Source organism: Schistocerca cancellata, chromosome 2 (genome assembly GCF_023864275.1).
Source record: "Schistocerca cancellata isolate TAMUIC-IGC-003103 chromosome 2, iqSchCanc2.1, whole genome shotgun sequence".
NCBI lineage: Eukaryota > Metazoa > Arthropoda > Insecta > Orthoptera > Acrididae > Schistocerca > Schistocerca cancellata.
The window spans coordinates 695,035,614-695,063,011 of NC_064627.1; the positions used below are offsets into that span (position 1 = coordinate 695,035,614).

The 27,398-nt window shown below is 45.1% G+C and overlaps 1 protein-coding gene across 1 annotated transcript in view; it reads left to right on the forward strand.

Moving 5' to 3' along the window:
* LOC126162468 (SET domain-containing protein SmydA-8-like) overlaps window positions 1-27,398 on the forward strand; it is a 264,899-nt gene that overhangs the window by 138,403 nt on the left and 99,098 nt on the right. Inside the window, exons 3-4 of the mRNA XM_049918999.1 lie at window positions 2,963-3,226; window positions 16,783-17,034. Of these exons, the coding sequence (XP_049774956.1) occupies window positions 2,963-3,226; window positions 16,783-17,034 (516 nt within the window). The remainder of the gene's footprint in view (window positions 1-2,962; window positions 3,227-16,782; window positions 17,035-27,398) is intronic.

The window sequence follows — 27,398 nt, forward strand, 5'->3', positions numbered from 1 at the left end:
ATGTTTGAACATTCTGCTCTATGTATGGCTACTGTACAAGAAATGTGTTGTGACTAGAGTTACTAGTATAGAAGTAATAAATTAAAACGTCATTCATGATGCGGTAGTTTTTCACGCACTTCAGTATTTGAGGTCACGTCTCCTGAGCTGTGTGTCGTACAATAATATAATTTTCCCGGTACATTCAGTGTATATGTGAGTAGTGTCTGCAAAATGCGTCGCGAGTACAGTTAGTTGTAAAGAAGCGATAAATTAAAACGTCATGTTTGATGTAACAGTTTTACTGCATGAACAGCGAAAATGTAGTAAGCGACAAACTGCTTTTTGTGGCTTTCAGTGAGGAAAAGTTTCGGAAGGGTTTGATGTTATGCCTAAAGTTTGTTTCAAGTCACTAAGTGCCCTCATTCTCAAATACTGGATGAATAAAATATGGGTATTCCCGTGTCATGGGCTACACATTTTTTCATCCCCACTCCTCGGGTACTGTAGTTAGTTTTATACAGAGTTATTCAGCTGCCAAAACCTATGTATGCAAACCGAAATGCCTTCAAAAACTATGTACAAGATTTTCATAAACTCTCGCTGCCTACGTGTGAACTATTAGTCCTGCAGAAAAAAAATGAACGGGACCTTTTAGTAGGAAATTTAATGCAGATAAATTTTGTACTGGGATATGTTCCCACTGGTAGCCACAATTTTCGGGTTATTCAAGGAAAACGTGTTTGAAGGTCACTTTTGTACATTTTTCTTGAGTAATTTGAAAACTATGACTTGTAGCAGAAATGTATCCCAGTACAAAGTTATATACATTTCATTTCCTACAAAGAGGTCTTCTTTAGTTTTTCTGTAGGACTAGTAGTTTGCACGTATTGAGCCAGAGAATTTGAAAATTATGCACGTGGTATTGAAGGCATTATGGGGTGCGTAAAACCGATAGGCAGGGCAACTGAATCGGCCCATATACACTGAAGAGCCGATGAAACTGCTACATCTGCTTAATATCGTGTAGGGCCCCCCCAAGGACGCAGAAGTGCCGCAAAACGACGTGGCATGGACTCGATTAATGTCGAAGTAGTACTGGAAGGAATTGACACCATTAATCCTGCAAGGCTGTCCATAAATTCGTAAGAGTGAGACGTGGTGGATTCTGAACAAGACGTTGCAAGACTTTCCAGATATACTCAATAATGTTCATGTCTGGGAGTCTGATGGCCAGCGGAAGTGTTTAAACTCAGAAGAGTGTTTCTCGAGCCACTCTGTAGCATTTCTGGACGTGTGGGGTGTTGAATTGTCCTGCTGAAATTGCCCAAATCTGTCGGAATGCACAATGGACATAAATGAATGTTGGTGATCAGACAGGATGCTCCGCAAGTGACACCTGTCAGAGATGTTTCTGGACGCATCAGGAGTCCCATATCACTCCGACTGCACACGCTCCACACTATTACTGAGCCTTCATCAGCGTCAACAATCCCCTGCTGACATTCAAGGTCGATGGATTAATGGGTTGTGTCCATACCCGTACAACTCCATCCGCTCGATACAATTTGAAACGAGACTTGCCCGACCAGGCAACATGTTTCCAGCCATCAAAAGTCCAATGTCGGTGTTGACAAGCCCAGGAGAGGCGTAAAGCTTTGTGTCGTGCAGTAATCAAGGGTACACGAGTGGGCCTTCGGCTCCGAAAGCCCTTATCGATGATGTTTCGTTGAATGGTTTGCGTGCTGATACTTGTCGATGGCCCACCATTGAAATCTGCACCAATCTGCGGAAGGGTTACACTTCTATCACGTTCAACGATTCTCTTCAGTCGTCGTTTTTCTCGTTCTTGCAGGATCCTTTATCCGGCCGCAGCAACGTCGGGGATATGAGGTTTTACAGGATTCCTAATATTCGCGGTACACTCGTGAAATGGTCGTACGTGAAAGACCCCACTTCATCGGTATCTCCGTGTTTCCGTGTCGCATTGCTCATGCGCCGGCTATAACACCACGTTCAAACTCACTTGAATTTTGATTACCTGCCATTGTAGCAGCAGTAACCGATCTAACAACTGCGCCAGACACTTGCTTATATGGGCCTTGCCGACCGCAGCGCCGTATTCTGCATGGTTATATATCTCTGTATTTGAATACGCATGCCTATTCCAGTTTTTTTTGTGCTTCAGTGTAAGATAGCCTATGTTAACTCAGGGTATAGGCTGTCTGTCTTCCAAATTTCATCCAAATCCGTCCAGTTGTTTCAGTCTGGATGAGTAACAAACATAATAACTATCTCTCACTCTCTCTGTTTCTCTCTTTCACTCACACACAAACATACTCAAAACATCCACATTTATAATATATACAGGGTGGTCAGAAATAGTCTGAAAAGTTAGTAAGCGTGTTGAAGAGTAGGTTGTGGGAGACATGTTTGTCAAAGACAAAATATCATATAGTCCTACAATGCGCCGTTTCCGAGTTAATTAACACTGAAAGTTAGCGAGTCAGACGGTTGCGCGCAAACGGTTCGCCAGAGACGGTTTTTCCAAACGGGTTTTCTTGGTTTGGTTTCCTAATACGGAACAAGGGAGCGATACAAAAACTGGACATGGAACGGTAGTAAGGATCGAACCTGAGCCAAAGGGTGGATAGTCTCTTGTGCGATCATCTACCCTACGGGAACAAGTGACAGTAATTGAATTGCGCGCGCAACGGCCTAATTGACTAACTTCATTGCTAGTTAACTTGCAAACGGTGAAATTTATCGTATTTTTTCCTAACAATTATTTCTTAGCACATCCTACCCAGCAACACCCTTACAAGCTTTTCAGACTGTTTCTGACCACTCTGTATAAGCCACCAACGCAATTATTTGTTTCCGGTCCTACGAGGAATCACCAGCGGAAGTGTGGCCTGGTACCTGATATTTGCGCGCTGTACCAGTGCGTGTGTAGTGCTGCGACGTTGGCGCGTGCCGGCAGGTGGGCCAGGACGCGGTGGTGGGCCGCTACCTGTGCGCGTCGCGCGACATCGCGGCGGGCGAGCTGGTGCTGCGCGAGCCGCCGCTGGTGTGGGGCCCCTCGCAGGCGACGCCGGCCGTCTGCCTGGGCTGCTACGTCGTGCTGGAGGCGGCCTCGTGCGTGCGCTGCGCCCGCTGCGGCTGGCCCATGTGCTCGCAGCACTGCGCCAACTCCCTCGACCACCGGCCCGAGTGCGACATCACCGCCGACGTCCGCGGCGCCAAGGTACCTGTCCGCCTAACACACTCATTTCGAGAGCAGCTCGTACCAGTGAACAGCTATTCCGCTGTAGATGCAGGTCTCGTATTACGAGGTAAACGCCTATTTGATCGATCTCTTTTAGGGGCGTCATTCAATATTTTTCTAATTTCTACTTCATTTCTGCTTCTTATTCTCCGTGAATAGAAAAAAATGGTTCACATGGCTCTGAGCACTATGGGACTTAACATCTGAGGTCATCAGTCCGCTAGACATAGAACTACTTAAACCTAACTAACCTAAAGACATCACACACATCAATGCCCTAGGCAGGATTCGAACCTGCGACCGTAGCGTTCGCGCGGTTCCGGACTGAGCGCCTAGAACCGCTCGGCCACCGCGGCCGGCCCGTGAATAGACCCTACAATGGTGTGATACGGCTGCATTATCACTTTAAAATGTTGCTGTCGCACTGTGCATTCACACGTACATTCGGCAACCTCTTTCTCTTTATTACGGAGATTAACTTGCTACTGTCGACACTTGAAAAGAATTACCATCCAGTATACGAAATACTTTCATTATGTAATTCCCACAAAATATTGAATTATATTGCTATTTTTGAGAAGTGACAGGAGGCCAATAAAGGGTGATTCAGCTGCCCCTAGCTATGGGTTTTATGCAAGACGCAATGCCTTCAGGTACCCCAAACAAGATTTTCAAATTTTTTATCTCACTGCACACGAACTATATCCCCCAAATAAAAAATGAACAGAACCTTTCTGCATGAAATATAATGTGTGGGATAGATTTTCGCTACAGGCCGCAGTTTTCGAATTATTCAAGAAAAGCGTACACAACTGATTTTGTTTTAGCCGGCCGTTGTTGCCGAGTGGTTCTAGGCGCTTCAGTCAGGAACCGAGCTGCTGCTACGGCCCAGCTTCGAATCCTGCCTCGGCCATCGATGTGTGTGATGTGCTTAGGTTAGTTAGGTTTAAGTAGTTCTAAGTCTAGGGGACTGATGACCTCAGATGTTAAGTCCCATAGTGCTTAGAACCATTTCAACCATTTTGATTTTGTTTTCCTTGTGTAACTCGTAAACCGTGGCTCCCAGTATAACATCTAACTACATAAATTTCCAACAAAAGATCCTGTTCATTTTCTCTGTGCGACTAACAGTCAGCGCGTAGCGAGCAACAGTTTTAGCCACGGACATGACGTGAAGCTTACTACATTGGACCACATCATCAGTCGCTGAACAACTTTCTCACTGACGCCGTACCGCTATTGCGCTCTGCAGAAGAAATGAAAGAACGTCAGAGTTTAACGTCACTTCGACGACGACGTAACTGGAATACACGCTCGCAGTGGGGAAGTAACTCGGCCAAGCCCTTTCACTAGAACCCTACTGGCATTAGCCTTAACGATGTAGGGAAACAACGGGAAAGCAACCTAACTCAGTAGTCACACTACGCTACAGAACCCCCTGCAGCGCGCTGTACGTTCGAAAAAGTAGTACAGAATCAGAAGAAATACTGTTAGTATTCTGTTCCAACCCAGTCTGCGTACGTATAACGTCACACGCCACAACACTGTCAGAGACAATTTCCGGGATCGGCAAGTCAAACTTATTCTTCTTCGCACACGTGTTTTTGTCTGCGTGCATGTGCGTGGGCGGGCGTGGGTTTTTGTGAGTGCGCGCGAGTGTGTATGTGTGTGTGTGTGTGTGTGTGTGTGTGAGTGTGCGTGTTTACTTGTGTTTTTGCAATTGGGCCTTCAACAACTGGTTTATTAGCGCCATTGCTAAAGTAGTCCAAGGCAAATAAGGTAAAACAGTAAAATCTAAAAATGTATGACATATAATGTCATGGACTTAACAATATCTCCCACTTCCAGACACAATTACCCACGTATCATGAAGACAAAATACGGTATCAATATTCTAATTGAACGATAGGATAAAGGTTCAAAATGGTTCAAATGGCTCTGAGCACTATGGGACTTAACTTCTGAGGTCATCAGTCCCCTAGAACTTAGAACTAATTAAACCTAACTAACCTAAGGACAGCACACACATCCATGCCCGAAGCAGGATTCGAACCTGCGACCGTAGCGATCGCGCGGTTCCAGACTGTAGCGTCTAGAACAGCTCGGCCACGCCGGCCGGCTAGGATAAAGGGTAAAAGAGCAACTCACTAGAATGTAATCACTTACAAAAACGAGGATGAGCCAGCCACATTGATAACAGGGAGCAAGCCAGAATACCCTCTCATTTCCTGCTAAAACGGGCGACAGATCAGTTGGCAAACTAACTTTTTCCGTCTTATGTGAAAATAAAAAAAATACAACTAAAATGTGGTGCTCTGAAATTTCTGTGCCACAAGAACTACACACTGGATGGTCCTGCCGCCGGAGCAGAAAATGAAGCGACGTTGGACAATACCCTATCCGTCAGTGAGTGAGGCGAACTTGAAAATTAGATATTATTTTATAAAACTGAATGTGACTCATATTGGTCATTTAAATTATTTAAATTCCTTCAACATTCAACTGAATCCTATCAAGATTAATACTGCATGTTACTAAAAAGGAATTTTTTTTGTACAACAAAAAAATATTGCATCCACCAAAACTTCAATCAGTACGACGTGCTAAAATGCACAAAACAGAAAACCGTGACTCTTAACGGAATTACTTTACTATTCGTTAACCAAAAACACGCACCGAATAACGATTCTGACTACATAAATATACACACACCCCCCTTGTTCCCACAACTCCTGAAGATAGACGTTGACTCTGGATATTGTATCAGAAACACAGTCCCTTTGACTGCTCAGAGATGTTACGAAACCCGCCCAAAGATGTAAACAACCATGAATGAGCAGTGCCTTTTAGACGGAGGGGGTCAGATAGTCAATCAATTCCACTCATTCCACCAGGAAGGAGGTACACGGCTCGTGTTGTCAGTAGTTCAACCATGGCTCTGAGCACTATGGGACTCAACTGCTGAGGTCATTAGTCCCCTAGAACTTAGAACTAGTTAAACCTAACTAACCTAAGGACATCACAAACATCCATGCCCGAGGCAGGATTCGAACCTGCGACTGCAGCGGTCTTGCGGTTCGAGGCTGCAGCGCCTTTAACCGCACGGCCACTTCGGCCGGCTGTTCAACCATGCCTAGACGGTCAAAATCACAGTTCGATCGCGTCCGCATTATTACTTTGTACCAGGAAGGGCTCTAACAAGAGAAGTGTCCAGGCGTCTCGGAGTGAACCAAAGCGATGTTGTTCGGACATGGAGGAGATACAGAGACACAGGAACTGCCGATGACATTCCTTGCTCAGGCTGCCCAATGGCTCCTATTACAGTGGATGACGCTACCTACGGACTTTGGCTCGGAGGAATCCTGACAGCAATGCTACCATGTTGAATAATGCTTTTCGTGCAGCCGCTAGATGTCGTGGTACGACTCAAACTGTGCGCAATAGGCTGCATGATGCGCAACTTCACTCCCGACGTCCATGGCGAGGTCCGTCTCAGCAGCCACGACACGACACAGCGCGGTACAGATGGGCCCAACAACATGCCGAATGGACCGCTCAGCATTGGCATCACGTTCTCTTCACTGATGAGTGTCGCATATGCCTTCAACCAGACAATCATCGGAGACGTGTTTGGAGGCAACCCGGTCAGGCTGAACGCCGTAGATACATTGTCCAGCGAGTGCATCAAGGTGGAGGTTTCCTGCTGTTTTGGGGTGGCATAATGTGGGACCGTCGTACGCCGCTCTTGGTCATGGAAGGCACTGTAACAGCTGTACGATACGTGAATGCCATCCTCAGACTGATAGTGCAACCATAACGACAGCATATTGGCGAGGCATTCGTCTTCATGGACGACAATTCGCGCCCACATCGTGCACATCTTGTGAATGATTTCCTACAAGATTCGACATCGCTTGACTAGAGTGGCGAGTATGTTCCCCAGACACGAACCCTATCGAACATGCATGGGATAGACTGAAAAGGGCTGTTTATGGATGGCGTGACCCGCCAACCGTTCTGAAGGATCTACGCCGAATCGCCGTTGAAGAGTGGGACAATCTGGACCAACACTCTCTTAATGAACTTGTGGATAGTATGCCACGACGAATGCAGGCATGCATCAATGGAAGGGACGTGCTGCTGGGTATTAGTGGTACCGATGTGTTCAGCAGTGGGACCACCACCTCTGAAGGTCTCGCTGTATGGTGGTACAACATGCAATGCGTGGTTTTCATGAGCAATAAAAAGGGCGCAAATTATGGTTATGTCGATCGCTACTCCAATTTTCTGTAGAGGTTCCAGAACTCTCGGAACCGGGGTGATGGAAAACTTTTTTTGATGTATGTAGTTTCCACAGTTCTGTACCTAACCACGTTTCAAAAACCCTAACAGAACTGTGGCGGATTAGAGAACGATTTACCACTCACCTGTAACGTTGCTGACTGTGTGCTTTATATCAGAACAGAAACCTAAAAGAAAAGTGCTGGTGTGATATATCCTGTAAGATGTAATCGTGCAGAGGACTAGTTTGGCCTTAATCAAGTCGATTCTTAGATTTTGTGTTGTTCAATCTGCAGATTCTTTATTTGAAATTCTTACATGAGAACCTCAATAACATTTCTTACTTTTCTGCCAAAATAGTGACTTAATTTTAAAACAGAACATCCATTTTAACGTAAAGGGTCGAACTATGGACATACACGATATGTTATGAAAACGTGCAAGATACACGATAAAGTCGCATTACTTCCACCACCACCTATGTTCGATGTCAAAGTGCAAGAGCAATTCACAGGAGGAAGGTGGCATCACTAGTGTCGGAGAGACGTGGTAAAGAGAGCGGTCGTTCCCTAAACGCGGAAATAGAACAATTTATCTGACGTCCAATAGGACATGATCATTGGCTTTCTGCCCAAGGATGGAAGCGTATCTGAAATGGCTATATTTGTAAACTATTCGCGTGTTATCATGGTTACACCGTGCGTGGCAAAATGTCGCTAGCCGAAACCAGCGCGGAGGCAACTTTGGTGAACCACGAGCCATTGATGACAGGCGAATAGATGTGCAACTATTGAGCGACTGACCGCTCAGGTGAACCAAGGGGCTACCAACAGTGTCTCCTCAATGATCGTTCAGCGAAAGTTGCTGCGTGTGGGCCTTCGCAGCAGGTTCCCGCTTCATACAACCATGCTGACTGCTGTTCTTTGGCGACGAAGGCTGGAATTTGCACTTCAGTACCGGAACTGGACCTCCACTGAGTTGCGACACCTGGCCTTCTCAGATAACTTACGTTGTATCCTCCGTTAGGGAGACAGCAGTTGGCGCGTATGGGGTAAAGTATCTGAAAGCAAAGTGTCCAGGTCGGAGGAAAGAGCATTATCGTCTGGTGAATGTTTTTGTGGCATTCCCTGTCTGATGGCGCCTTTCTGAAGGCACAATGGTTCAACACAATTATGCATCTATGCTTGGGGGCCATATCCACCCCTACATGCAGTTTGCTTTTCCTCGGCACAGACATCTACTAGAAGGAAAATGCAGCGTTTCACAGAACTCGCAGCGTGCGTGCATAGTTCGAAGAGCACCAGAATGAGTGTATCGTAGTCCTCTGGTCACCAGACTCACCGGATGTAAACCCAGTCGAGAAACTGTGGGACCACCTTGATCGGCTTCTTCGCGCCATGGTTCCACAGCCGATGAACCTACCTCAGCTGGTCACAGGACTGGATTCGCCATGGCTCCACATCCCTATCAGAGCCTCCCGGAACCTCTCCGACTATCTTACTGCACATCGCGCAGCGGTTCGCGGGACAAAAGGTGGTCACTCAGCGTGGTCACATTAATGTGACTGGACAGTGTGTATTGGTTTCACTACATATTACCTGGATCAAAGAAAAGGAAAAAATGTTCAAATGTGTGTGAAATCTTATGTGACTCAACTGCCAACGTCATCAGTCCCTAAGCTTACACACTACTTAACCTAAATTATCCTAAGGACAAACACACACACACACCCATGCCCGAGGGAGGACTCGAACCTCCGCCGGGACTAGGCGTACAGTCCATGACTGCAGCGCCTGAGACCGCTCGGCTAAACCCGCGCGGCAAAGAAAAGGAAGAATATGATGGTATTGTTCTCACGGTCCGGGCTTAGACCCAGATTGCCTTTAGATAATTGCACACTTGTTCATTACCCACGGAATACGATGGAAGCCAGGACAAAATATTCATGAATATAGGATCTAATGGTGGAAGTTTGCGTACATTTAAAGAACTATAGCGGATATATTCAGAAATGGTACAAACAATAGCAGAAACAATATGAATAACTTAACATACAGGTAGCGAGTCAGTCAAACAAACATTTAAAAGTTCAGTCGTTCCCAACACACAAACACGCATCAGTGACGCAAGGGTTACCCTTTCCCACCGCTAATCAAGTGGCATCATATCGAAACTGCCTCAACCAATTATAAATTCCTCCGCAGCGTGAGAGAGCATTCCTTTTCCGTTAAAAACCGTACTAAATCAGGGCTCATTAACTAGAACTTGGTACGACAAAAGGTGTTACGAAGACTCAATTTTACAAAGACGAATTACTCTGCAGAATGCTGCAGAAATACCAAATTCCTTATCATTTACGAGCTACATGGCCGTGATGGGACCACAGTGACGGCATCTGAATTCACACAAAATAACAAAGCAAGAAGCTCCAATAGTCTGCCTGGCACGCTAGCTTACAAAGTATTACTCATACAGAAATCATCTATAAATAAAATATTTCAAGGCAAAACTTTTATTTGGTAAGTAAGCAAAGCGATAACCATTTAGTCGGCTACGGGCCACGTGGACTCAGAAGATGCACTACTAAAGGAAAAAGGTTAGTTGTAAATTTTATGAGTCAGCTAACTCAATGTGCGTCTCATAATTAATCTGAGAGGAGACAAGTAATGGAAAAAGTGGTAAACAATTCTCTTCTCTCGCGAAAAGTTAGCGTGGCGTAATGAATATGACCCGCCTACTCTAGAGCAACGAAAGCGTGACCAACCAAGGTAACGCCTCTTTTACGAATATCTGTGCTGAGGGTTCCTTTCCTGGCATTGAGCCATCTGATTTAGGAGAGCGAGCTTCCTTGGCTGCCATATTCTTTAACTTATTTCCCTGAATTCCCTCGTGCCCTGGTACCTAGCAGAATGACAATTCCCCAGCCTCTACAGAAGGAGAAGTGACCCTTCCGCTGGCATATTAAGGTTATTTAAGTAGTGAGACAATGAATTTCTCAGCACGGATGAGTCCCATCTGCTCCTAAACTCTCAAGATTGCGTCCAACCCTGCGCCGGATATGGTACATCCATTTGTCAAACGAGTGTTAAGGACACACTAGAGAGAAATCACTGAGCAGCAAACAGTCCCCTCCTTAGACTCAATACAATGCGATACATTATAATGCAATACAGCAAGCAGGCGCGCAGAGTGCGCACACTGCCTGATCAGAAGGATCCGGTCGCCCATTAGCACTTCGTCTTCAGGCCACAAGAGGCCCATGGGACCATTCGACCGCCATGCCTTCCTCAGCTGAGGATGAGGGTAGGAGGGGCACGTGGTCAGCACACCGCTCTCCCGGTCGTTATGATGGTGTTCTGTGACCGGAACCGCTACTATTCGGTCGAGTAGATCCTCAGTTGGCATCACGAGGCTGAGTGCAGCCCGAAGGTCGTCTATTAGCGGGCATTAATATTAAGTGTGTTCACCTGTCAACCTTTATGGCGGCTCGAAATCTGCTGTGGACACTTTTAGTGATGTGTCTGAATGTCTGTGGAAGATTGACAGCTCATTCTTCCTCAAGAGACGAAATCAGATAAGGTAATGTTGTTGGACGCTGGTGTCTGGAGTGAAGTCGACGTTCCTCTCCCAAAGGTGTTCCATTGGGTTCAGGCCGAGACTCTGGACTAACCAGTCCATTTCACGAATGCTATTGTTCACAAACCATTGCGCCGCAGATGAAATATTATTTTGTGCACTTTCATGGTAACAGTAACAATCATCCTCCAGTGTATGCAGTACATAATTCTGTAACATTTGTCCATATCCTACCGTATTTGACCTTATTATAAGCGCTTCAAGGGGATTGCAAGGTAACTGCGAAAAACAACTAAACACCGTAAGACCACCTCTTCCCTTCCTCACGGATGGCCCTACACATGATGGCAGGTAATGGCGTCGAGGCATTCGCCAAAGCCAAAACAAGCCATCGGATTGCGATAGCATGTAGCATGATTAATCTCTCAAAATCACCCGTTTCCATTCACCATTTCAAACATCGCTTAGCACTGACTACAGAGAAGTATGGCTTATGAGATCATTCCTTTGAACTCCCTATGCAAACTGTGCTAGTTGGACTCATGGTAACCCTGTGGACCTCACGAGTGATTCCTTCCCCTGATTTCATGTAACTTTTTACAACCATCCTCCGCATTGCTCGACGGTTCCTGTCCGTCAGAAATTAGGGTCTGGTATCGGTTTAGCTGCTGTTGTTCCTTCGCATTTCCACATCACCAAGAGTCGACTTGGACAGCCTGATAAGGGTTGTAATGTCACTGATGGATTTGTAACTCTAGTGACATCCAACGACTAGTCGACATTCGATGTCACTGAGTTCTCCTAGCTGAACCATTCTGCTATTACTGCTTGTCTATTGGCAGCACAGTACTCCACGTTTCGTTTTATACTGGCATGTCCGCCTCTCGTGACATTTAGTGGTGAATTCCGCATTACACAGGCGTTTTCAGATACTTTTGATTAGGTATTGTCGCTCCTGTAACGTACCCTTCTTTCTTCGCAGATAATAAAGTTAGAAAAATAATTAAATCGAGCAAAAAGTATGCAATGCATGCGAGCAAAAAGTATGCAGTGCTTGGATAAAGGTTTGCCTCGGAAAAAATACGTCAGAAATGTGATGGTACGAAGCGGTAATTATTATAACAGGCATCAATAAGTAATTAGATATCTTGTTGTATTTTACCAATTTCATTGTTTTTTGTAGGCCATCTCTTATTGTCTTTGTTTTAATGTATTAGGGACTGGTGGCTGTTGTAGTAGACCATCATTGTTTGACAGAATTTTTAATCGTGAAAGTGTTAAACTGGCTTCCAAGTAAAAAGTGGTGATAAGTATTACTTTTGACTTCGTAGAAAAGAATATACAGTTTAGGGTTCTTAAGAATGTAGTATTTAAAAGACACGACGCGAAAAGATATCAGTCGTTCTGACTTCAAAATATGTGTGCACAATTCCTGACGTATCAGCCGCAACATAAAACTCATACAATAAAATTAAAATATCTTTATTGAAAGGTTTCTACAAACAATGGAGACAAATTTACTATCAGTATGACATTATGCAATAAGTGAGATAAATTACAGAGCTCAGTCACGTATACTTCCTTTAGGCTCCTAGGCAACATCTGAAGTGTATTAAGAAGAGCAAGTCCTCGCTTCCGAATCTTTTGTTTTACAGAAAGCTAAATGAACTTTACAGATTTTCTTTAACATTTCTCGTATACACTGTCTTTCCATTACATCTAATATGCGTTCATATTGTTTGACGTTACGTACATATTTATGACATGGTTCTATATCAGATTAATTATTTCATCGTAAGAATTAGTAAAAATGAAAAATAATGCTGGTGCAAGATACGTTCCATTGTACAGCTGTAGTGATTATTCAAACGAATTTAGAACGTACGCATTCACTTAACGACCGAGAGCTGCGGTGTCTTCGTAGGGTTAGCAGTGCTAACAGAAAAGCAACACTTCGTGAAATACCCGCATAAATCAGTGTGGGACGTACGACGAGTGTATTCGTTAGGACAGTGCAGCGAAATTTGGCGTCAATGGGCTATGGCAACAAGTGACCGACGCGAGTGCCTTTGCTAACAGCACGACATGGCCTGGGGCGCCTCTCCTGGGTTCGTGACCATATTGGCTGGACGCTAGACAACTGCAAAACAGTGGCCTGATCAGATGGGTCCCAATTTCAGTTGGTAGGAGCTGATGGTAGCGTTCGAGCGTGGCGCAGACTCCGCGAAGCCACGGACCCAAGTTGTCAACAAGGCACTGTGCAAGCTGGTGGTGGCTCTGTAATGGTGGTGGCTGTGTTTAAATGGAATGGACTGGGTCCTCTGGTCCAGCTGAACTACTTGGACACCGTTTGCAGCCATTCATGGACTTCATGTTCCCAAACAAAAATGGAAGTTTTATGGTTGACAAGGCGCGATGTCATTGGGACACAATTTTTGGCGAATGGTTTGAAGAACATTCGGGACATTTCGAGCTCATGATTTGCCCGCCCAGATCTCATGACGTGAATCTCTTCGAACATTTATGGGAGATAATCGAGAGGTCAGTTCGTGCATAAAATCCTGCAATTGTGGCCGGCTGTGAGCATAGCTCAGTATTTCTGCAGGGGACTTCGAACGACTTAATGAGTCCATACCACGCCAAGCTGCCGCACCTTCTACGTCTACATCTACATATATACTCCGCTAGCCACCAAGCGGTGTGTGGCGGAGGGCACAATTCGCGCCAAAGTCATATTTCCCGCCCTCTGTTCCACTCGCGGATCACGCGAGGGAAAAACGACTGTCTGAACGCCTCAGTACGAGCTTTAATTTCCCTTATCTTTGAATGATGATCATTACGTGATTTGAAAGTTGGTGGTAATAATACATGCTCTACATCCTCGGCGAACACGGGATTTGGGAATTTAGTGAGCAGCCCTTTCTCTTTAGCGCGTCGTCTATCTGCAAGTGTGTTCCATTTCAAACTTTCTATGAGATTTGTAACGCTCTCGCGATGGCTAAATATACCAGTCACGAATCTTGCCGCTCTTCTTTGGACCTACTCCACTTTTAATGAGACTCAACTGGTAAGGGTCCCATACAGACGAATAATACTCTAAGACTGGACGAACTAATTGTAAGCTATTTCCTTTCTTGGAGGACTGCATCGATTCAGGATTCTACCAATAAGCCGCAATCTAGAGTTCGCCTTACACGTTGATTGTGTAATCTGATCATTCCATTTGAGATCATTTTGAATAGTCACACCCAGATATTTGACTGATGTTACCGCTTCCAAAGACTTATTTATTTTGTACTCATACATTAATGGGGATTTTCTTCTTGTTATACGCAGTAGGTTACACTTACTAATATTGACAGATAACTGCCAGTCATTACACCACGCATTTATTTTTTGCAAATCCTCATTGATTTGTTCACAACTTTCGTGTGATACTACTTTCCTGTAGACTATAGCATCATCGGCAAACAGTCTGGCTGTCAATACCATCAACCAGATCATTTACGTAAATCGTAGATTAGATTAGATTAGATTAGATTAGTACTTGTTCCATAGATCATGAATACGATACTTCGCAATGATGTGGAACGTGTCAGGTTAATAAAAGGTGTCTATACAAGATATTACATTAGACAAAATATTACATGACACTCAATATATATTTTTTTTTTTTTGTGGTGGTTGGGAAATTACCCACTTACTATATCCAGAAATTCATCTAATGAGTAGAAGGAGTTGCCATGAAGAAATTCTTTTAATTTCCTTTTAAATGCTATATCGCTATCTGTCAGACTTTTGATGCTATTAGGTAAGTGACCAAATACTTTTGTGGCAGCAGAATTTACCCCCTTCTGAGCCAAAGTTAGATTTAACCTTGAGTAGTGAAGATCATCCTTTCTCCTAGTGTTGTAGCCGTGTACACTGCTATTACTTTTGAATTCGTTCGGATTGTTAATAACAAATTTCATAAGTGAATATATGTATTGTGAGGCTACAGCGAAGATCTCTAGCTCTTTAAATAAGTGACTGCAGGATGATATTGGATGAGCTCCAGTAATTATTCTGATTACACGCTTTTGTGCAATGAACACTCTTTTACTCAATGATGAGTTAACCCAGAATATGATGCCATACGAAAGCAGAGAATGAAAATAGGCGTGGTAAGCTAATTTACTCAGATGTATATCGCCAAAATTTGCAATGACCCTAATAGCATAAGTAGCTGAACTCAAACGTTTCAGCAGATCTTCAGTGTGTTTTTTTCAGTTCAACCCCTCATCAATGCATACACCAAGAATTTTGAATATTCTACCTTAGCAACCGATTTCTGATTGAAGTCTATATTTATTAATGGGGTCATTCCATTTACTGTGTGGAACTGTATATACTGTGTTTTCTCAACGTTTAATGAGAGCCCATTTGCAGAGAACCACTTAATGATTTTCTGAAAAACATCGTTTACAATTTCACCAGTTAATTCTTGTCTGTCGGGTGTGATAGCTATACTTGTATCATCGGTAAAAAGTACCAGCTTTGCATCTTCGTGAATATAGAATGGCAAGTCATTAATGTATATTAAGAACAGCAGAGGACCCAAGACAGAACCTTGCGGCACCCCATTGTTGATTGTTCCCCAGTTTGAGAAATCACCAGTTTTTTGCATATTATGTGAACTGTTTATTTCAACTTTCTGCACTCTTCCAGTTAGGTATGATTTAAACCATTTGAGCACTGTCCCATTCATACCACAGTACTTGAGCTTATCTGGAAGTATTCCATGATTTACACAAACAAAAGCCTTTGATAGATCACAAAAAATCCCAACGGGTGACTTCCGGTTACTTAGAGCATTTAATATTTCCATTAGTGAAAGTATATATAGCATTTTCCTTTGGAAAACCCTTGCCGGCCGCGGTGGTATAGCGGTTCAGGTGCTCAGTCCGGAACCGCGCGACTGCTACGGTCGTAGGTTCGAATCCTGCCTCGGGCATGGATGTGTGTGATGTCCTTAGGTTAGTTAGGTTTAAGTAGTTCTAAGTTCTAGGGGACTGATGACCACAGAAGTTAAGTCCCATAGTGCTCAGAGCCATTTGAACCATTTTTTTGAACCATTTTTTGAAAAACCCTTCTGGAAACCAAGCTGACATTTTGATAAAGCTTTATTTTTACAAAGGTGTGAAGCTACTCTACAATACATTACTTTTTAAAAAGCAGAGGACCTATTACGCTGCCCTGGGGCACACCTGAAGTTATTCTTGTTTCTGCTGAAGTTACCCCGTTCAGGACGACATACTGCTCCCTGTCCGTTAGGAAACTTTCTATCCAACCGCATATGTGATTGAATAGACCGTACGCGCGCACTTTTTGTAGCAAGTGACAGTGCGGAACACCTTGCCGGGCAGAAGGAGGCGGGACACAATATTAGGAGGTATCCCACGACTTTTGTCAAGTCAGTATAAAATAACAGAGAACCTGTTAGCCTACGTACCACAATTAGCTGTGCCGCATGGCAGGTGGAGACTCCCCATTCTCAACACAGAGGCTACGTATCTGGTTGGTCCTGTAGGTACCTATGTCCAGTTTAATCCCCGCATTGTGGATTGCATCAATAACATTGAGATAACTAGTTTTTTTTTCTGTTGTCGTATTGTGTTTTGGGCCTGTACTCCCGGCAGGTGAGCATCAGCAGCTTCGGGCAGGAGCACCCTACCTACCAGTGCGTGACGGCGCTGCGCGCGCTGCGCCTGCGCGCTGCAGACCCGGCGCGCTGGCAGAAGCTGTGGGCGCTCGAGTCGCACTGCGCGCACCGCCGCGGCACGCCCAAGTACGAGGCCGACCGCGTCGCCGTCGCGCAGTTCGTCCGCCGCTTCTTCAAGATGACTGACTTCTCCGAGGAGGACATCCTGCGCGTCTGCGGCATCCTGCAGGTAGGCCACGCCTCACCTGGGTCTTTTTCTCTGCAGTGGAATAAATTCTACTGTGCGAGTGACATTGGAGATTTTACCTTGTATTGTACGACCCAATGTCTCGTAAGTTTCTATGCACTACGAACAGTTTCATCCAACGAGGACGACACCTGCTATGAAACTTCTCTTTGTGTGTAGGGCGTTAAAAAAGTATTCCGTATTTTGAAACCTTCTAGTTGGACCAAAATAAGAAAAAGATGTCCAGTAAAAATGGGCTATAAAATGCTTACATTAACAGCAATTAGGGCTTGTTCATGTCCGATACTGCGAAATATAGGGGATGGACGAAAATATGGAAGCACCAAAAACACTACACAATACCTAATACGGAGTAAGAAGATGACCGCCATTCAAAACGCCTTCCAGTCGTCTCCAGATGGATAAATACAGGTCGTGCATGGTTTTCAAGGGAACCTTACACCATTCTTCCTACAAAATTGTGGCAAGTTCGGGTAACGATGATGAAGATGGTGATAGAGCATCTTTCCCTGCATAGTAGACCACAACGGCGCAACAGTATTGAGACCTGATGACTGTGGTGGTCAGGGGAGGCACGACAATTCATCCACGTGCTCACAAAATCAGTCCTGGATGATGTGAGCTGTTTGAGCAGGGGCCCTGTCGTCTTCGAACTCAGCATCACCATTGAGGAAAAGGCAATGTACCATGGTACGGATCTGATTAGTCAAAATGGTTTCATAACCCTAGGTAGTATGCAGAATAACCAACTATGGTTCGCGTATAATATCACGATATGGCTCCCTTCGTGTTGCTTTGCTGCTAGCAGGGTTCGCGAGTGCGACATTCAGTTCTCCAGTGACTTTTGCATGTTTCGTTCTCTTATTTTTCGTCACAATCCTCTTCAAGGACCGGCCGGTACAGTCATTCAAGACACACTTTCACCCGCATTGTGACATACAGGACGATGTTTTTCCTCTTTCCCTGCATGTGGTACAAATCTCGATACGGTGCCTCTTCAAACACCAAACACTTCGCCTCACATTATTACAGAAGAACACACCAAACCAAACGGAACTTGTAAAGTAATCTGCTTGCTGTTATTTGTGACCTTCACTTGTGAGCCATCACTAAATGAGGTACCCGGTATGGTGTCCATTCATATTAAAGCATGCTTCTGTCTGACATCTTAGGGAATCTTGCACTCTCTGAAAAACTCCTGGTTGGTGCTGGGCGCGCTGGCAGACACTGATTACGCCTTCCTTCAGTGTTTGTACAGGGTGTCTCAAACCTTTCGGGTCAGATTAAGACATGAGATGGTGGGTCCACAACCGATTATGTTGAGATATGGGACCAGTGGTGGGAAATGCATATTTATTGTGTTATGGATATACACAGCGTACACCTCATAACGATCACGTAGCTCAGTAACTGTTCAAAGTGACGACCATCAGTCTCAATGCATACATGGTAAACGGCGCATGAAAGTCTACCCCACTTTTTGAAGGATCCCTGGCGTCTGTTAAACCAGGATACAGACAGCCTGGAGCCCAGCAAGCAGATCTTCATCCTTTTCTACAACAGTTTCGAACACTAACGACCGGACGTAACGCCAGACGAAAAAGACCAGAGGTGTAAGATCCGAGGGTCACGCTGGCTATTTCAACGATGAGGGTACATGTTTTTCAGGTGCTCGCGGGCATTGTGGTCAAAGTGGGCTTATGCACCGTCGTGTTTAAACCACGTCCTTTCACAGACAACAAGGGGTACAGATTCCAAGAACTGAGGCAGCACAGGTCGCAGGAGCAGCAAGTAACGTGCACCAGTCAAACGGAGAGTCGACAAATAATGTTTTATTAGGTGTTCTTGGATAATGTCCGCCGATACGTTGACAGAGAATCGTTGCTGGTGGCCATCGCCGTGGGTGGCGTGGAGACTGCCCTCTCTCCAGACATGGCAGGTGAAAAGACCACCACGGGTGAACAGTACAAACTGTGCGAAGTTCGGTACTACAGTACTGCGGTGGATAATCCCCTGACAGAAGTGAATGTGGAGCTCCAAATCCGATGGTTCCAGTGCTTGCAAATGCGTTCTTTATGATAGGGGTATAACACCTGTTCTACAAGTACTCTCCAAACTGTATCCTTCGAAGTGTGGGTCTTACATGCAAATTGAAGGGTGTTTATTGCTGGATGGTTGGCGACACGATTCAGTTCCAGCGCTTCAAATGTCTGACATGTTTTTGGCAGGAACCTTGGTCGGCATTCTGTGACGTGAACGACTTCATACCTGGTAAAATGGTATCCACAAAGATAAAGTTCTCCCAATTAGGATAATGCCTGTTGGGAATGCGGTCTCCGTAAATTCGCACTGCTTTACGGACGTTATATCCTGCGTCACCGTACATTAAATGCATGTCTGTCAACTCTCGTGACGATTAACCTGGCTGTGCCTCATACGCTGTACACAACAACACACCTCACCATGGAAATATTAGAAGCTGTCTGATGCAATGGACAACTGACACCAGGGGTAGCAGTGTGCGTGAAGCACAGGTTAATGCGCCGGTGCGATGCATGCGATCGTAACATGACACACGTGCTGTGAGCTAAGTAGTGCACGGTACGTTTGTTCGGTGGTCAGGGATGTGCGCTGTTTATCACCGGCTGCATGTTCCAGGGCAGAACAGACACCAGAGATGTTTTGGAAGAGTCCGGCAGAGCTGAATACGCCGTTGTCATCCATGCATTGAGACTGATGGTAGTCGCTTTGAACAATTACTATGAGCTACGTTGTTGCTATGCGGGGTATGCTGTGTTATGTTCCTAACACAATAAACAGCTACCTATCTCAAAGTAGTCGGTTCTGGACCCACTAGCACCAGTTTGTTTGACCCAAAGGTTTGAGTCACCCTGTATATTATTACAGTGTATGAGGCTTACATAAACCAAAGATTTCTAGTTTCCCGACTGTGGGCTTTCACAAACATTAAATGAAATGAAATGAAATGAAATGAAATGGATGTGAGGTGGTGGTGTAGTGGCCCTCAACTACATACCCTCAGATACAGTGTTGAAATATTAAAGGTTTTGGCTGGGATACGTAGTTGCCGCATTACAAGCCAAATACTGCTGAGTTTACAGTATACAATATGAATACACACATGAATCGAATGGTCGAAGGTTGCTATCACTCGGCAATTGCGAATTAATACAGAAATTTATAAATGGAAGAATGCAATTAAATAAAATCTGCAGGTACTATCTTAACGACTTTTTAATAATGAGTACTATAGTAGAAGCACTTTTGAGAAAGCGATATATTTCTGCAAAACACTTATTGGTGTCGATGGTCCAGCAATTAAATCAAATAAATCAAATATAAGTTGAATAACAGGGAAACAATAGATACCTACTGCACATAATTAGTTATGAAAAACAACATAGCTCGCGAGATATTCACTTCTAAAGGCACTCTACGTCTTCACTGTAGAAGCCACGGGAATCTCACAAGTGCACAAGTTAGCACTATGGAATATTTCTATCTCTGGCGACCACGCGCAAACCGTTCCACACTCCAGGTCCGACCTCCACCGACTCCGTGTCCGTCGCGTCGAGCACTTCCTGTGTCCTGTGCCGTACTCTCTGCCTCGCACCGCCCTGTTCCAAACTGCCACGTGTCCTCTCTGGAAACAATGCTCCTCACCAACCTCCATAAGTATCTCTTCGTAACGAGCTCTGTGATTGGCTAGAGCGCTCTCCAAGCCAACTACACTCACAAATACACTCCTGGAAATTGAAATAAGAACACCGTGAATTCATTGTCCCAGGAAGGGGAAACTTTATTGACACATTCCTGGGGTCAGATACATCACATGATCACACTGACAGAACCACAGCCACATAGACACAGGCAACAGAGCATGCACAATGTCGGCACTAGTACAGTGTATATCCACCTTTCGCAGCAATGCAGGCTGCTATTCTCCCATGGAGACGATCGTAGAGATGCTGGATGTAGTCCTGTGGAACGGCTTGCCATGCCATTTCCACCTGGCGCCTCAGTTGGACCAGCGTTCGTGCTGGACGTGCAGACCGCGTGAGACGACGCTTCATCCAGTCCCAAACATGCTCAATGGGGGACAGATCCGGAGATCTTGCTGGCCAGGGTAGTTGACTTACACCTTCTAGAGCACGTTGGGTGGCACGGGATACATGCGGACGTGCATTGTCCTGTTGGAACAGCAAGTTCCCTTGCCGGTCTAGGAATAGTAGAACGATGGGTTCGATGACGGTTTGGATGTACCGTGCACTATTCAGTGTCCCCTCGACGATCACCAGTGGTGTACGGCCAGTGTAGGAGATCGCTCCCCACACCATGATGCCGGATGTTGGCCCTGTGTGCCTCGGTCGTATGCAGTCCTGATTGTGGCGCTCACCTGCACGGCGTCAAACACGCATACGACCATCATTGGCACCAAGGCAGAAGCGACTCTCATCGCTGAAGACGACACGTCTCCATTCGTCCCTCCATTCACGCCTGTCGCGACACCACTGGAGGCGGGCTGCACGATGTTGGGGCGTGAGCGGAAGACGGCCTAACGGTGTGCGGGACCGTAGCCCAGCTTCATGGAGACGGTTGCGAATGGTCCTCGCCGATACCCCAGGAGCAACAGTGTCCCTAATTTGCTGGGAAGTGGCAGTGCTGTAGGATCCTACGGTCTTGGCGTGCATCCGTGCGTCGCTGTGGTCCGGTCCCAGGTCGACGGGCACATGCACCTTCCGCCGACCACTGGCGACAACACCGATGTACTGTGGAGACCTCACGCCCCACGTGTTGAGCAATTCGGCGGTACGTCCACCCGGCCTCCCGCGTGCCCACTATACGCCCTCGCTCAAAGTCCGTCAACTGCACATACGGTTCACGTCCACGCTGTCGCGGCATGCTACCAGTGTTAAAGACTGCGATGGAGCTCCGTATGCCACGGCAAACTGGCTGACACTGACGGCGGCGGTGCACAAATGCTGCGCAGCTAGCGCCATTCGACGGCCAACACCGCGGTTCCTGGTGTGTCCGCTGTGCCGTGCGTGTGATCATTGCTTGTACAGCCCTCTCGCAGTGTCCGGAGCAAGTATGGTGGGTCTGACAAACCGGTGTCAATGTGTTCTTTTTTCCATTTCCAGGAGTGTATATTGAAACGCTTTCGAAATACCGGATTTACAGGGCGCCACAACTCGCCCGTTACCTCACACACCTCCACTGACTCCAGTTGTTGAGTTCAGGGGTAATATCGCCCAGAGTAAGGGATGACTAACCCAGATGGATGCTGAAACTCTACGCACTATAGCTCCAGGATCTTTTTCCACTCGTTGGAAAGTCGCTCCTTCACAACAGGAGTACGGATTATGCGAGGTCGCGATCCGCAGTTTTTGAAGTTACTTAGCGCATGAGTAATAGTGCACACGGTTTGCTTTCTGGATAGCTTTCGGAATAGCTGTTTTCATTTGCCAGACCGCAACGGAAGATCTGTCTGCCATTTCCCGTGTGGAATAATAGGCCTCCACTACGCTGCTAAGTGAAAAGATAAAACTGCAACATAAAAGCATTTCATAAAATTATCAAAACACAAACTGGTTCCGTAGGATCTAGTGCAGCGCTGCAATTACTCAGAACTGTGAATACAGTTTAAGTAACACTAACAGATGTTTATTGCAGATAATCAGATAGTGAAGGAAAAATGTGTCATCATTCGTTTACTGCATTCTGTAGGTCGTTCGTAATAGAAAAGAGCTAGCAGCAAAAGAGATGTGTTTCGCAGTAGCTAAGATAAACAGGTATTCATTGTTCTTAATGTGAGCACTTTAGACGGCATGCTTACTGGGCATTTTTCTCCTGTTTTGGTCCATACTACCACTTCTCAAAATATAGAACACTTTTTTTTGTCGTCCTTGCTTCGTTCAGTTTTCTCGGATACCAAATCCTGTTACAGCATATATATAATGAGTTTCTCCAAGTTCTTTTAATGAGTAATGCTGAATATTCAACAACCAATCATGAACTGTAAGCTGTGGCAAGCTTCGTCATGGATATAATACAGACGACTGTGTGCTTTCTCGACGGTAGCTCCACCGTTGCTGATCCAGAAGGCACTTGTTCGTTAGGGCACAGAAGCAATTTATGAACATTTACGTCAGACGCATTTCTCATTGAAGACTCCACATCACCTAGAATATTTACTTTCAGCCATTGTTATCTTACTTCAAAATACACAATTGTTTTCCTTGTGTGTTCTCGCACAGAGGCACTGTTTTGGTTTATTCCTCCGCATATGAAGTTACAACGACTCCCTATTGTCTCTCTAGATCTGCTCAGAATTGACGATGTATTTCGCACATGTTTCGACATTTTAACTTTCAGTGATATTTGACATTGCAAAATTGGAGAACGTGTTCTATTATGAAAAATACTATTTATTCACAAATCTCTTCATGGCTTTTGGTTAATGTGTTAGCTGTTTTCGAATGTAATATGTCATCATTAGAACCAGTGCTTGATACGAAAATAACGCATCATGTTGGTGCCTAGCGCACAACGTGGTCACTTAAAAATCTGAGTTAATTTTAAGAGACGACGTTGTGCGCTAGATGCCACCATGATGCGTCACTTTCTTAGCAAGAAACTGGTTCTTATAATGGCATATTACACTCCAAAATTGCTAAGTGCCATAAATTCACCAAAAGCCCTCAAGAGGCTTGAAATCAAAATAATTACTTTTGTTTATATTTCATATGCTATCTGCTAGCAGCATATGTACGATCAGTGTACATGTATACTTGAGACTGACTAATAGGCTGTAATTGCTCAACTGAGGTGCGGAAAGTATCTTATTGAAATAATATACAACCTAGGAGGAGCTATGAGCTTTTTATTAAAATAACTTTGTTTGCAAACCTCTTCTGTCTGTGTGCGTAGGCAAAACATTTGAAGGTATATTTATATCGAAATGCGGTCACCGAACCATTTAGCATATGGCATAGCAACTAGCACATGTTCGTACACAGGTATAAGATAGACAGAAAAGGTCATATAAAAACAAAAAGACATAAATCATAAGTCAGATGTTTTATGTATTCGACTGACTCTTCAGCCATAGTGGAGACCTCGGATCGCTGAGGAGAGTATGACTATAAAGGGCACTCTGGTGTAATGTGGTAGATAGTCTGTCTGTTGGCACCACATTGACACTTCGGTAATGCTGCATTTTACCATCCTACAATGAGTCCACATTTCTGCCGTGGTTTGTTCTTGTAGTTTTGAGATGAACAATACTTTCCGGTGAAGGAGGAAGCTTTATGGCTTTTCGCGGTACAGAGAAGATGGTAGGCACATACGGGAAAGGATTCTTACCTCTGGTTTAGCCACGCTTTGGTGATATAAAAACCGCCAGCAACTAGTTTCCGGGCTTTTAAGCACAAAGGAGCTCTGGAGAGCAATCTGTTTCCTCATTATGGGGAGTTCGTGATAGGGGAGAAAACGGTTATTTTGTAGTTTAGCGTACTCTCTGACAAGAGGATTGTCGGCTCGTACGTGCGGTGGATGAATGAGGCTGTGCATACTGAGCCGCTAGGCAAGATAGAGATTATCGTTCGAGATATTATCCGCATGGGGCGGTGCAGTCCTTCGTCGACCTTTTTTACATGGCCAGTATTGACCCGTACTGGTGTATTACATTCCACTAATTCAGAGCTGAAATATGGTTATAAACGGTGTTCGGAAGTTCGCTTTACAAACTTCTAGAGCCTGCAAAGGGGAGTAAGTAGATAATATTTTGAACAGGAACCCATGTCCAGATACTTCATCCGACGACGCTACAAAAACATCAAAGTTATAGGCTCCGGCGGCTTTAAAGATATGTATATGATGCATGATCCCGTGATGATGCTACAAACTTTATAGGATATAGAGAAGGATAAATGTTAATATGAAGCAAGGTTCCCCATATCGGAAACGAACGAGTCGAAAAAGGAAAATTTTCTGGTACATTTGAGAGTGGAATACATGTACCGCTACTGTTGTTGCTAAGAACGTAGGGTATGCAACTTTCAGAGGTGGTAGTATGGAACAAAACAAGAAAAAATATTCAGTAAACATGGGCTCTACAATAGATACCTTAAGATCGATGAGCACTTGTTCGTATTCGCAACTGTGAAACACATCTCCTCTATTGTTAGTGTTGGAAGTTACATACGCTACATACAGTCTTAGCAACAACAGTACCAGTACATGATACGAGTACGTGGTACCATTGCATGGTAGCACAGTTAGAGGTGTCAGAATGGCTTTCGCTTATAACTGTCGACAGGTTGGTTTCCATTACAGGGACCCTTACCTTAAGTTAATATATTTATCCTTCTTGATCATTCAAGTGAGTCTGGAACATCATTACGAAATCATCCTGTATATCCATACATTTGGCGTTCTGTGGCGTCGTTGGATGACGTTTTCAGATGTCGTTTCCTATTCGAAGTATTATGTAAAATTTTGGAAATTAGTGGTAAGGACTATGGGGCCAAACTGCTGAGGTCATCAGTCCCTAGGCTTACGCACGACTTAATCTAACCTTAACTTATGTTAAGGACAATACACACGCCCATGCCCGAGGGAGGACTCGAACCTCCGACGGGGAGAGCCGCACGGACCGTGACAATGCGTCCTAGACCACACGGCTACCCCGCGCGGCTAAAATATTGTGTACTCACTTCTCTCTACGAGTCGAAGTTTGTAAGAGGAATTTCCGAACACTCCGTCTAAAGTTTTGCAGTAGGTTGTTCCTAATTCGAAGTTAAGTGGTCTTCGTTGGATGTTGACTCTAGCGTAGACAGCAATTAGCCGATAGCGGAACTGGAGGTGGCAACTGTGATGTCCGATACGGCGTCACCATACTGCCGCGACTGAGCCTTCATATTGTACATTGCTGACATTTCGCTGTAGCAACTGGTGGCCTGCTCGTGCCCTGGGCTGACAGCGGCTTTACATTTGAAATTACGATGAAATTAACACCCTTAGCTGCTTACACGCGTCGACATACGTCAACGGGGACAGATGAAAATGTGTGCCCCGACCGGGACTCGAACCCGGGATCTCTCCATCTACATTTGTACTCAGCAAGCCACCCAACGGTGTGTGTGGCGGAGGGCACTTTACGTGCCATTGTCATGACCTCCCTTTTCTGTTCCAGTCGCGTATGTTTCGCGGGAAGAACGACTGTCTGAAAGCCTCCGTGCGCGCTAGAATCTCTCTAATTTTATATTCGTGATCTCCTCGGGAGGAATAAGTAGGGGGAAGCAATATATTCGATACCTCATCCAGAAACGCACCCTCTCGAAACCTGGCGAGCAAATTACACTGCGATGCAGAGCGCCTCTCTTGCAGAGTCTGCCACTTGAGTTTGCTAAACATCTCCGTAACGCTATCACGGTTACCAAATAACCCTGTGACGAAACGCGCCGCTCTTCTTTGGATCTTCTCTATCTTCTCCGTCAACCCGACCTGGCACGGATCCCACACTGATGAGCAATACTCAAGTATAGGTCGAACGAGTGTTTTGTAAGCCACCTCCTTTGTTGGTGGACTACATTTTCTAAGGACTTCCCAATGAATCTCAACCTGGTACCCGCCTTACCAACAATTAATTTTATATGATCACTCCACTTCAAATCGTTCCGCAAGCATACTCCCAGATATTTTACAGAAGTAACTGCTACCAGTGTTTGTTCCGCTATCATATAATCATACAATAAAGGATCCTTCTTTCTATGTATTCGCAATACATTACAGTTGTCTATGTTAAGGGTCAGTTGCCACTCCCTGCACCAAGTGCCTATCTGCTGCAGATCTTCCTGCATTTCGCTACAATTTTCTAATGCTGCAACTTCTCTGTATACTACAGCATCATCCGCGAAAAGCCGCATGGAACTTCCGACACTATCTAGGGAGCTGCTGCTGCGGGCGGCGGCGCCGATCTCCTGCTGACATGGCAGACGCTCTATCCATCTGAGCCACCGAGGACACAGAGGATAGCGCGACTGCAGGGATTTATCTCTGGCACGCCTTCTGCGAAACCCACATTCTCAACGTATTGTCCCGCACTACATTCGTAGTGCCCCCGCCCATTATACTCGTTACTCGCGGCGCGTTGCCGATTCCCGTAAGAGTTCGGGCACTGTTTGTGCATTCGCACAGAAGAAGAAGATGTTCAAGTGGCCGGTGAGCCTTAATTATATATATACTAAGATGGTATCTGTTCTTTAGGACATGTCCGAAAGAACAGATACCGTCTTACTATATATCTTAGTATTTACATTTGA